Source organism: Pteropus vampyrus, unplaced genomic scaffold (genome assembly GCF_000151845.1).
Source record: "Pteropus vampyrus isolate Shadow unplaced genomic scaffold, Pvam_2.0 Scaffold10, whole genome shotgun sequence".
In the NCBI taxonomy this organism is placed as follows: Eukaryota; Metazoa; Chordata; class Mammalia; order Chiroptera; family Pteropodidae; genus Pteropus; species Pteropus vampyrus.
In genome coordinates, this window is record NW_011888791.1 from 15,362,724 (window position 1) to 15,375,815 (window position 13,092).

The 13,092-nt window shown below is 32.6% G+C and overlaps 1 protein-coding gene across 4 annotated transcripts in view; it reads left to right on the forward strand.

Moving 5' to 3' along the window:
- Nucleotides 1–13,092, forward strand: part of BAZ1A (bromodomain adjacent to zinc finger domain 1A) — a 90,389-nt gene that overhangs the window by 58,653 nt on the left and 18,644 nt on the right. For 3 of the 4 annotated variants that reach the window (XM_011376764.2, XM_023522396.1, XM_023522393.1), the window contains exons 13-17: nt 1,741–1,836; nt 1,965–2,189; nt 3,116–3,281; nt 3,537–3,650; nt 10,831–10,955. In XM_011376764.2, coding sequence (XP_011375066.1) covers nt 1,741–1,836; nt 1,965–2,189; nt 3,116–3,281; nt 3,537–3,650; nt 10,831–10,955 — 726 coding nt within the window. The remainder of the gene's footprint in view (nt 1–1,740; nt 1,837–1,964; nt 2,190–3,115; nt 3,282–3,536; nt 3,651–10,830; nt 10,956–13,092) is intronic. The other variant, XM_011376773.2, reaches the window with a different exon arrangement.

Genomic DNA, 13,092 nt, shown 5'->3' on the forward strand with positions numbered 1-13,092 from the left:
ATGATGTACCCACATGACTGTCTCTAAGCAAATGCTAGAGTGATATTTACAGTTTCTGGAGAGTACCATTTAGTAGATAATTGAGTTAAAGAATACATATTTTAACATGTTAATTTAACACAAAAGTAAACTGTCATTTTGTTGGTTGTCCATTTCCTAAGTCCTTTATAGCCTTTGTCCTAGGAAATCATAACTTACTATGGAAAAAATAGGTTGAACATGGTGATTGCTGCAAAGGAAGAGAGCCAATACACTTTTACAGCTCTGCAACTAGGACTATCATTAATTTTAGAGTGCGTATAAGTTTGTTTGGCTTTATATATAAAATGAAAATTGAGAAAGTTTTAGGTCTAGTATTTCCCTGGTGAGGAAGAACATAATGTCTGTTTTTGGACTAGATTCGCGGCCTGGTAGGAATAACTTCTACATATATGTAAAATTTAATCAGATAATTTCTCTTTTGTGGTATTGTTTATGCTTTATGTACCATGAAGTTGTCAATGTTTGTAATCAGACAAAAATCCCAGGGCTGCCTTTTTCATTTAGTAAAGGACAGCAGTTCTGTTCTCTAAGGTTCATTTTGTGAGTTTGTGAACTTGGGGAGGGAAATCATATAGTAGAAGGTTAATGAACCACAGAATCAGTCTCACCCAGTGATTTTTCAAACTATAATCCGTAGAGCCCTATTATAAGTTGCACAGGGATGCCTCGGTGCCACTACAGGAGAGTTGAAAAGATAAATGGGCAGGATTGTTATCTCTGTACCCCATTTTAACAAGGGCATCTTTTATATGGGGCTTCTAAGAAATATTTGAAGAATTTGAAAACCACTGGTCTAGGGTCACCTTTTCAAGAAAAATGAGGCTGATTAAGTGACTTGTCTAAAGGCTACATAACTAGGAACTAGGGACTGGCAGAGCTAAGACTAGAATATACATTACCTAACTCAGTCTGAAGCTGTGTTTACTGTATTATGATATAACAGAAGGGTTTTTTGTAAGCTTAAATTTTTTCATAGTTGACACTTTAATTTTTTTATCATCTATGTATTATAATTAGAAAAAATTATGTATACTAATACTTTAAATATATCTGTGCTTATAGATTTGTTCTTTAGTCCTATTTGTAAGCTAAGCACTATTTTCAAAGCTAAAACAATTTACTTAGAAGGTAGAGGAAAATCTTCCTATTGTTTCTTGGATTGGAGAGTTTTCCAAATAAAAACAGACAATTTAAATGAAGAGGATAAATCAATGGTTAAGTGGCAGCAGTGCTGTCTTTAAGTTCTTTTAGCTTTTTTCTGTGCTGGTTTTGTGATGATTACAACCTGTACTTTGCTATGATTCAATGTTAAAATATTTATAAAAGATTGGATATCTTCAAGTGGATTCTGATTTTCAAAGTAGATTTTTCTAAAGTTATATTGAGCAAGGAGATTTGTTTTTCATTCTAAAGTGCGTTTTACTATTTTTTGGAATGTGTATGTGCATTTTGTTGGTAACTTGGAAATTGTCTTCTTGTTAAGTAGGGAAAATATTAGTGTGTAGTGCATGTCGTAGGATTTATAGTTTTAGGTGGAGACTAGGCAGAATGTGAATGACGCTTGTTGTACCTAGTGTTGGTTCTTTTGAGGTTCTTGAATGTTAAGCTGTTGCTGTTTCTTTCATCATTTTAAAAGGACATTGTTCCCAAATATTCAAGCTTGATTTGCACTAGAATAAAGTATTTATTTCCTTAAAGATTTAACAGAGGCTTTGGATGAAGATGCAGACCCCACAAAATCTGCACTGTCTGCAGTTGCATCTTTGGCAGCTGCATGGCCGCAGTTGCACCAGGGTATGTGTGGGCTTTATTTTTTTTTTTAATTGGATTTTTATTTTTAATTTTATAAAGGTAAATTTTACATTGCTGAGAATTTATTGTTTATATTCTAAATGACCACTTTCATTTTTTAACAACTGTAGGCTGCAGTTTGAAAAGCTTGGATCTTGATAGCTGCACTCTTTCTGAAATCCTCAGACTACACATCTTAGCTTCAGGTGCTGATGTAACATCAGCAAATGCAAAGTACAGATATCAAAAACGAGGAGGATTTGATGCTACAGACGATGCCTGTATGGAGCTTCGTTTAAGCAATCCCAGTCTCGTGAAGAAATTGTCAAGCACTTCAGTATATGATTTGACACCAGGTAAACTTTGCAGGTTGGAATTTGTATAGCCTGTCCACTTTCTACCCTCTTAAGCCTCTTACACCCAGAAAACTAGGTAGCTGATGAGAAATTTTAGATGATAAAGTTTTAAAAGAGAAAGAGAGAAATGATCTTTAAAAAAGAAGTGTTGGAATACCAGTAGTAACCTAAATTGAAACTACTGTTGTTGTTCATATTAGCTTTAATTATTTATGATATTCTTCTCTTTCTCATTTGAATTTTCTGTTTTAAAAATTTGTGGTTAGTCTACTGAATCTACTAAGTTTAAAAGGATAAGTGAAAATTAGCTAGCTTTCATTTTTATTAATTAGTATATCAGAAGTTTAAACTGTAGCTGCTAAATTCTAACATTTCCTTGAACAAATATTTGAGGTATGAGAAACAGTATATAAAGTTAAAGTTAAAATAAAAAATTTTAAATAAAAAATTATAATATACAAATATAGAATTTAATTTGATATGCTTAAGAACATCATAGAAGTAGAGTACCTTTATTTCTAATATTCATATAGTTTTTATAATTTATGGTAGTGTTTTTGTGTAGTCTTCAGAATAGCAATTTGCCTATTGCGATTTTTTTAAAAAAATTTGTGTGGTTACAATTTAGTTTTGATTTGAACCTCATATGCGAGCCTTAAAATGAAAACTTGAAAAAAATTCTTTGTAGTTAGAAAATTTTTCATAGTATATAAGGTAGCCACTAGTATTTGAAATTCCTTTATGTCACATACTGTTAAATTGGACTCAAAGTTGTTTTTTTCTGAACACATGCCATTGGCATGTTTGATCTTAAGAGACTTTCCCCTATTTTTAGTAAACATTTTCACATTGAGCCACAAATTAAAATTTTTCAAACACAGTTTCTTGTCATTGATAATATAAAAGTTATTACCACTTTTTGACAGGAGAAAAAATGAAGATACTTCATGCTCTCTGTGGGAAACTACTGACCCTGGTTTCTACTAGGGATTTTATTGAAGATTATGTTGATATATTACGACAGGCAAAACAGGAGTTCCGGGAGTTAAAAGCAGAACAACATCGAAAAGAGAGGGAAGAAGCAGCTGCTAGGTAAGAAATTATTAGCCAGTTGCGCTAATGAAAGCTATTTAATTCTTCACATATAAAACTATATTTCACATTGGGCTATAATATGACATTGGCTTATAGTGATGTTTGATGGCTTTACTAAGGTTCTGAATGAATAAATATACATTAGGATTTTATTATAACGTTTGGAGCACTTTCCATAATTTGATGATTAAAGGCAAGATACCAAAGGTTAAAAGCATCAAATAGACTATAATATTTTATTTTAACTTTCAGAATTCGTAAAAGGAAGGAAGAAAAACTTAAAGAGCAAGAACAAAAGATGAAAGAGAAACAAGAAAAACTAAAAGAAGATGAGCAAAGAAATGCAGCTGCAGATATATCTATTGGGTATGGTTTGAAAGACACTGTTCATCTGGCTTTCCATAGAGAATAAAAATTAGCACTTTAAGCTCTAAAATACTTCAAAAACTTTTTAGAAAACTAGTTTTCTATAGGTACATAATAATTGTTAATGAGCCTATATGAAATTTACGTATAGATAGTCCTCAAGTATACATGTATTGTATTTAAAAAATACTTCCAGGAAATCTATAACTCATTTTCTCATAGAGTTAATGATAATTTTCCAGAAAACTTTTAATAATCTGTTTTTAACAAGTAATATATATCTAGCATTAATAGTAGTATCTTCCCTCTCCACCACTACATTATTGCAGTTGTACACTGTGTTTCACAGAGCCCCTCTGAGCTTGTTGAGGAGTAGGGATGAAATTGGAGATTTCAGTAAAAGGTATAAGTAAAGGATGAATGCACCTTACGTGCTTTAGTGTCTGCCTAAGTATTTTATTGCATTTCAAAATATTTGGGATGAATATCGACTATGAAGACAAGTGGGAATTTTTCCATATTGATGGCAAACTATATTCAAATTTAGCAGAAATAATTTTTTTTTTTTACAAAATCTGCAAAGGAATGTTCTAAAAAATCTCAGTATTCCAAAATTAGTGTATTGACTTTTAAAATTAGTGTATCAACTTATGTAAAAATACCCTTTAAGTCCTAAGATCATAGGTCACAAACTTAGGTTAACCATATTTTGTATGGCCGTCAACAATACTTTAAGAATTGAATTTGGATACCTCAAGAAAGTTAATAGATATGACACCTAAAGCATAAGCGACCAAAGAAAAAAGATAATTGCACTTCATCAAAATTAAAAACTTGTGCTTCAAAGAACACTGTCAAGAAAATAAAAAGACAACCCAGTGAATTAGAAAAAATATTTGCAAATTTTGTATCCAAAATGGTTTAATATCCAGAATATATAAAGAATTCATACAACTCAACAATAAAAAGACAAGCCAATTAAAAAGTGAGGAGATGATTTTAATAGGTATTTTTCTAAAGAAGATATATAAAAAGCACAAGAAAAGATGCTCAATATCAGTCATTAAGAAAATGCACATCAAAATCACGATGAGTTATTACTTCACGCTCACTAGGATGGCTGTAATCCAGTTGAGAGAAATAACAAGTGTTGGTGAGAATGTGGAAAAAACTAGAACTCTCATACAGTGATGGGTGGAGATGTACAATAATGCAGCTGCTTTGGATAAGTTAGGGCAGTTCCTCAAACAGCTAAGCCATATGACCCAGCAATTCCACTCCTACTTATATACTGAATTAAGAACATAATGGTCACCCAAAAATATGTACATGAAAGTTCATCACATTATTCTTTTTTTTAAACACTAATTTGAATTTATACTAGCTTAACTTATAAAAAATTCAAAAACAAAACAAAAAAATAACATACAAAAACTCTGTTCCTTTACAAAATAACAAACAAAAACATAAAAAAACTCTGTTCTTTACAGCTCCATAACTACCCCTCTTGGTTGATGTCACAAAATTACATCTTTATACATTGTGTGCCCACATAGATAAACTAATAATTTTTTTAAAATACATTAGTTTCTTAATTGATGTAAAAAACAAGATTTGAAGTTACAAACCAAAGTTCTAGTAACATTGGCTTTTATACTAATATTTTTTTCTTAAATATATTACATAGCATTATTCTTAATAGCCAATGAATGGTAACAATCCAGTTGTCCATCAGTCGATGAATGGATAAACAGAACAATATATCCCTTCTGTGGTATATCCATACAGCAGAATGGTATTCAGCAATAAAAAGGAACAGAACTCCTGTTACATGCTACAATGTGGATGAACTTTGAAAACATTATGCGAAGTGAAAGAAGCTAGTCCCAGAAGGTCATGTATTATATGACTCCATTTATGTGAAGAGTCCAGACATAGGCATATCCATAGCAGAAAGTAGATGAGTGCCTACTAGTAGCAGTGGAGAAGCGAAAATGGAAAGTGACTTCTATGGTGTTTTTCTTTAGGGATGATGAAAATTTTCTGGAATTAAATAGGGGTAATAATTGTACAACATTGTGAATATGCTTTAAAAAACACCAAATCGCATACTTTAAGATGGTGACTTTTATAAAAAAGGTAAAGAAAGATACGGAGGGACACTTAATAATGATAAGGGAAATCATGCACCAAGAAAACATAACACTTATTAATATCCATGTTCCCAATCAGGGAGCCCCAAAATATGTAAAGCAATTACTAACAGAACTAAAGAGAGAAACAGACCAAAACACTATCGTAGGAGGGGACCTAAATACCCCACAGTCGGGTATGGACAGATCATTCAAACAGAAAATCAATAAGGAAATAACATCCTTAAATGACACATTAGACCAACTGGACATAGTTGACATATACAGAGCCTTCCATCCCAAAACAGCTGCTTATACATTCTTCTCTAGTGCACATGGAACATTCTCAAGAACTGACCACATACTGGGACACAGAAATAGCCTCAACAAATATAAGGGTTGAAATCATACCATCCATATTCTCTGATCATAATATTTGAAACCAGAGATCAACTGCAAAAAGAAATCAGGAAGAACCACAAAAACATGGAGACTAAACAACATGCTACTGAAGAATTACTGGGTCAGGGAAGAAATGAAAAGAGAGAAATAAAAAGAAACAAATGATAATGATAGTACAACATACCAAAACTTTTGGGACACAGCAAAAGCAATCATAAGAGAAAAGTTCATATCATTACAAGCCTACCTCCAAAAACAAGAACAAGCCCAAATAAACAACCTAACGCTTAATCCTAAAAAACTAGAAAAGGAAAAACAAATGAGGCCTAAAGTCAGCAGAAGGGAAGAAATTGTCAAAATTAGAGCAGAAATAAATGAAATTGAAAACAAACAAAAAATATATATATAAAAATAAATACAACAAGGAGCAGGTTCTTTGAGAAGTTTAATAAAATTGACAAAACCCTGGGTAGATTCACTAAAGAAAAAGAAAGGACACAAATAAACAAAATCAGGGATGAAAGAGGGGAAATTACGACTGACATTGCAGAAATACAAAGGATCATGCAAGAATATTATGAAAAAGTATATAACAAATTTAATAACCTAGAAGAAATGGACCAGTACTTAGAAAAAATACAATATTCCTAGACTGATTCAAGAAGATCTGGAAAATCTAAATAGACCAATCAGCAGTATGGAAATTGAAACAATCATCAAAAACCTACCAAAAAGTAAAAATCCATGACCAGATAGTTTCACCACTGAATTCTACCAAACATTCAAAGAGGATGTAATACCTATTCTCCTTAAACTCTTCCAAAAAATCAAAGAGGAAGCAATACTTCCCAACTCATTTTATAGGCCAATATTACTCTGATATCAAAACCTGGTAAGGATAACACAAAAAAAAGAAAACTACAGACCAATATCTCTCATGAACACAAATGCAAAAATCCTAAATAAGTTACTAGCAAACCGAATACAGCAACATATTAAAAAGATTATACACCACGATCAAGTGGGCTTCATCCCAGGGGCACAGGGATGGTTCAACATAACGCAAATTGATTAATGTGATACACCACATAAACATTAAAAAATAATCATATGATCATATCAATAGTTGCAGAAAAAAACCTTTGACAAGATACACTATCCATTTACGATCAATACACTTAATAAAATCTGTATAGAAGGAAAGTATCTTAACATAATAAAGGCCATATATGACGAACCCTCAGCCAACATTATACTTAATGGTGAAAAACTAAAAACCTTCCCTCTAAGATCAGGAACAAGGCAAGGCTGTCCACTATCACCACTGTTATTCAATATAACATTGGCAGTCCTAGCAAGTGCAGTTAGACAAGAGAAAGATATAAAAGGCATCCAAATAGGAAACGAAGAAGTCAAACTGTCACTATTTGTGGATGACATGAATCTCTATATAGAAAACCCTAAAGACTCCACAAGAACACTACTAGAAACAATAAGCAAATACAGTAAAGTATCTAGATACAAAATCAAAAATCCATAGTGTTCTTATACTCTAATAATGAAGCATCAGAAAAAGAAGTGGAAAAAATAATTCCTTTTGCAATTGCAACAAAAAGAATAAAATACCTAGGAATAAATTTAACGAAACACGTGAAGGACTTATATAATGAAAACTACAAGACCTTATTAAAAGAAATCGAAGAAGATGCAAAGAAATAGAAAGATATTCTGTGTTCTTAGATTGGAAGACTCAACATAGTTAAAATGACCTTATTACCTAAAGCATTATACAGATTTAATGCAATCCCCATTATAATCACACAATAGAATATATAGATGTCAAATTATAATGTACACCTGAACAAAAAATAATCAGATTTGTATGGAAGCACAAAAGACCCCGAATTGCCAAAACCATCCTGAGAAAAAAGAATGAGGCTGGAAGCATCATTCTGCCCGACTTCAAATTATACTACAAAGGGTCAGTAATCAAAACAACATGGTATTGGCAGCAAAACAGACATACAGACCAGTGGAACAGAATTGAGAGTCCAGAAGTAAACCTATATTTATATGGGCAGATAATTTTCAACAGAAAAGCCAAAAACATACAGTGGACAAAGGAAAGGCTCTTCAATAAATGATGCTGGGAAAATTGGAGGGCCACCTGCAAAAGAATGAAACTAGACTGTATCACCACACACCAAAATTAACGCAAAATGGATTAAGAACCTGAATATAAGACCGGAATTAATAAAATGCATAGAAGAAAACATAGGAACTGAATTCAGGGACCTTGGACTTAAAGAGGATTTTATGAATTTGACCTCAAAGGCAAGGGAAGGAAAAGCAAAACTAAATGAATGGGACTACATCAAACTAAAAAGCTTCTGCTCAGCAAAAGAAATCGTCAGCAAGGTAAAGACACAGCCATTCGAATGGGAAAATATATTTGCAAGCAATGCCTCCGATAAGGGCCTAATATCCAAAATATACAAAGAACTCATATGACTCAATAACAACAAAAAAACCAAACGATCCAATCGAAAAATGGGCAGAGGACCTGAACAGACACTTATCCTTTGAGGACATACAAAAGGGCCAACAAATTTATTATAGGTCAGCATCACTAGCTATTAGGGAAATGCAAATCAAAACCACAATGAGATGCCATCTCAAACCTGTTAGAATGACTATAATCAACAGAACAAGTAATAAATGTTGGAGAGGATGTGGAGAAAAAAGAACCCTCATACACTGCTGGTGACTGCAAATTGGTACAGCCATTATGGAAAACAGTGTGGAAGTTCTTCAAAAAACTAAGAATTGATCTACCATATGATCCAGTAATTACTGAGTATTTACCCCAAAGACTTGAAAACCCATATCCAAAAAGATATTTGCACACCAATATTGATAGCAGCATTATTCACAGTGACCAAGACACGGAAGCAACCAGAGTGTCCTACAATAGATGATTGGCTAAAGAAGCTGTGGTACAAAATACAATGAATATTACTCAACCGTAAGAAGAGATGAAATACTGCCATTTGTGACAACCTGGATGGACCTCAAGATAATCATGCTAAGCGAAATAAGCCAAACTGAAAAAATTGAAAATCACATGATATCACTTATATGTGGGATATAAACCTAAAAGCAACAAATGAACAGAACAAACAGAGACTCAGGGACATGGACAATGGACTAGTGGTTACCAGAGGGTAAGGGGTGGAGGAGGAGGGAAGAGGTAGACAAGGTAAAGGGGGTTAAGTATAGGGGAGTTGGGGAAGGGCGAAGTAGGTAAAAGGGATCAAATATATGGTAGCTGAAGGAAACGACTCTGGGTGGTAATCACACAATAGAATATATAGATGTCAAATTATAATGTACACCTGAAAATTCTATGATTGTATTAACCAATGTTATCCCAATAAACTTTAAAAAATTAAATTAAATTAAAATTAAAAAGTAATATAAAATGGTGACTTTTATGGTATGTGAATTATATCTCAATTTTTTTACATTTTGTAAAATTTTTCCAGTCATATTGAGATGTAATTGACATACATTTTATTAAAGTGTACAACAAAATGATATGCATATATTGCAACATGATTACCACAATAAATTTAGTTAATATTCATCCTCTCACATAGTTAGAAATTTTTTTCCTCCTGATATCTCAGTTTTTTAATAAAGCAAGCATGCTATAGATCCCACTACTTCATATTTTTTTGTATTCATCTAGTCTCACTCATTTACTTTATCTCTCTGGCTCCTGAATACATGAGTTTGCAAACCTCACTTTCTGTATAGAACATAGAATTTATTTCAAGGTTTATGCAATTTTAGTTTTAATTTGGACAATAAAATGGATTAGATAAAACATCGATATTGTGTTCATTCTGCCTACTATATCTGAAATTTGCCTACTTCTCTCTTCCACTATTTGTCTGTTTATCTCCTTTCTACTCTGAGCCACTATCACCTCCCACCCAGCTACCTAGACCATTATAGTGGCTTCTTTATTGGTCTCCCCTCATCTACTTTCTCTCCCAGATCATTTTTTACATAGCAGCCAGAGTGCTTTCTAATCATATCATTTCCCTTTTCTAAACTTCTCCTTTTTTACCATTGCTTTTTGAGTAATGCCCTATAAGGCCCCGTATCACCTAACACTGCCTTTTTCTCGTCCATGTCTTGGATTACTTCTTTTTCTTCTAAATTTTTCTCAAAATTAGAAGCTCCTTCCTTTTCCCTTCAGCTCACTGCTTTTGCACACATTATCACCTCTGTTGGAAATGAAGCTTTCTTCTGTCGCCTCACCCTTTCCCAGTCTCTAGTCTCGCAATTTAAACTGTCACTTCTTCAAACATCCCTTTCTTGATCCCTGAGACCGGATCTGGATCTCCTTGAAATACTTCCACAGCACTTTGAACTTCTCTTTTTTTAGTACTTATTACATATTTTAATTTTATAATGGTTTATGTAATTATCTGTGTTCTCTGCAAGACTATAAACTCGGTGTCATTCTTGTTCAATACTTCCTGAGCATAATGACTGGCACTTCATAGGCAGGCAAGCAATAAGTATTTCATGATTGGAGTCTTATATTCATTAATGAATATAATCTTTTTTTAAAGGGAGGAAGAAAGGGAAGATTTTGATACTAGCACTGAGAGCAAAGAAATAGAACAAAAGGAACTAGATCAAGATATGCTCACTGAAGATGAAGATGACCCAGGATCACATAAAAGAGGCAGAAGGGGTAATACAGAAATTTCTTAAGGAGTGCTTGCTTATTTTTAATTGATAAGATACTTTATTAATTCAGTTATTCTGAAATATGTATTAGATTACTTTCATTTGTGATTCTAAGATGTGTTTGTATTTTAAATGCCCAACTTATACCTGTGGTAAGTTATTTAAATGGTGACCATTTTCCTATGAAATGGTATTATGAAGTTACAGTGATATATTTATGATTAGTCTTTATTTACATGTCATTTATACTTTAGAGAGAAAGACAATATTTCTATCTCTTTAATAGGTCAGTTTCTTATAACTTCTACTTTTGGTTAGCAAGCTTTGTTGAGTTTTTGTACATTATATTTTTTACTACATTATATTAGGCCAAATAAAAATTTTTATTCTATAACATACTCATTCCATATTTACCGAATGGCTCTTAGATATTGGAGACATAAAGATCAGTAAATGCTTGTAATGGTGTCATATTAATTTCATAAATTTCTAGATCAAAGGGAGTACATTTTTTGAAAGGCGTTGATACAAATTCCTTCTGAGGATCTTTAACCATCCTCATTTGATTACTATTGAAGGATATTCTTAAGTTTATTCTGTTGCTATAATTCGGATGGTATTTTTTTCTACATTATTTTCTAAATGGTTATTATAAGTAAGTAGACAGAAAATCTGTATCATGGAGGCTTGATTTCTAAATCAATTACAATGCAATTGATTTAGAAATCCAAAACAAAGAAACCTCAGATGATCAGAGTTTTAAAACATACTTCCAAGCAATGGTTCGAAGGAGAAACCATAATGGAAACTAGGAAATATTTAAAACGAATCAAACTGCATATTAGCACTTGTTGGATACAGATTTTCTACTTAGAGGAAAATTTATAGCTTTATCATATATTAAGAATGAAAAAAGGCAATTTGAGCTAGGCATTTATTCAAGAAGTTAGAGATAGAAAATAGAATAATCACCTCCAAATACAAGGAAACAATAGATATGAGTAGAAATTAATAGAAGATAAAACTACAATAGAGAAGAACAACAAAGCCAAAATTTGGGGTTTTTTTGTTGAAAAAGACAAACTAGATAAACTTTTGTTGAAATTGATTTGGGGGATATGTCACAATAAACAAAATTAGGACTGAAAAGGAAGGTAACATAACTACAGATAGAGTAGAAATTTAAGGATAGAGGGACAGTGTATACAATTTTATGGCAATCAATTTGAAAATAGAGGCAAAATGAGCAAAATCCTAGAAAATGTAATTATAAAAATGAATTTATGAAAAAATTTAAAATGTAAATGGTTCTAAATCATTAAAGATCTTGAATTAGTATTAAAAATCTTCATACAAAGAACATATCAATCCTAGATAACTTTATAAGTGAATTCTGCCATCCTAGATAACTTTATAAGTGAATTCTGCCAGCTTTAAAGAAGCAGTTAATTCCAGTCTTATACAAACTCAAGCAAAAAAGTAGAAAAAACATTCTTTAACCATGTAAGCAATTTGACAGTGACTGAAATAAGAGAGAGGTTTAATTCTTTAACATACCATGAAAGGCCAGGCAGGTCACCAGAAATCCAGGCTCTGTCTTGCTGGTACTGCCATCCTTAGGGTTTTGCTGCCACCCTCATGTTACAAAATGAATTATCATCATGTTTCCTTTCTAAGTAGATGGAAAAAGGAAACAAGAGGCACAACTCTTAGGTTACATATAATGCTAGACTCTGCCATACTCTTCAGTATGGAGATCACAGATTTTTGTGTGTCCCTTTATATTTTAAGTATATCAATTAAGTATAACATAGTGTATTAGTCTGTTCGTGATGCCATAACAAAATACCACAGACTGGGTGGCTTAAACGACTGAAATTTATTTTCTCACAATTTTGGAGGCTGGAAGTCCAAGATCAAGGTGCCAGAAGGGTTGATTTCTGGTGAGTCCTCCTCAGCTTGTAGGATAGCACTTTCTCCCTGTGTCCTTGAACAGCTTTTCCTCCTATACCCACAAGTGGAGAGAGAGAGAGCTCTCTGATCTCTTCCTCTTCTTGTAAGGACACCAGTTCTATTGGACTAGGGCCCTACCTTATGACCTCATTTAACCTTAATTACCTCCTTATAGGACCTACCTCCAA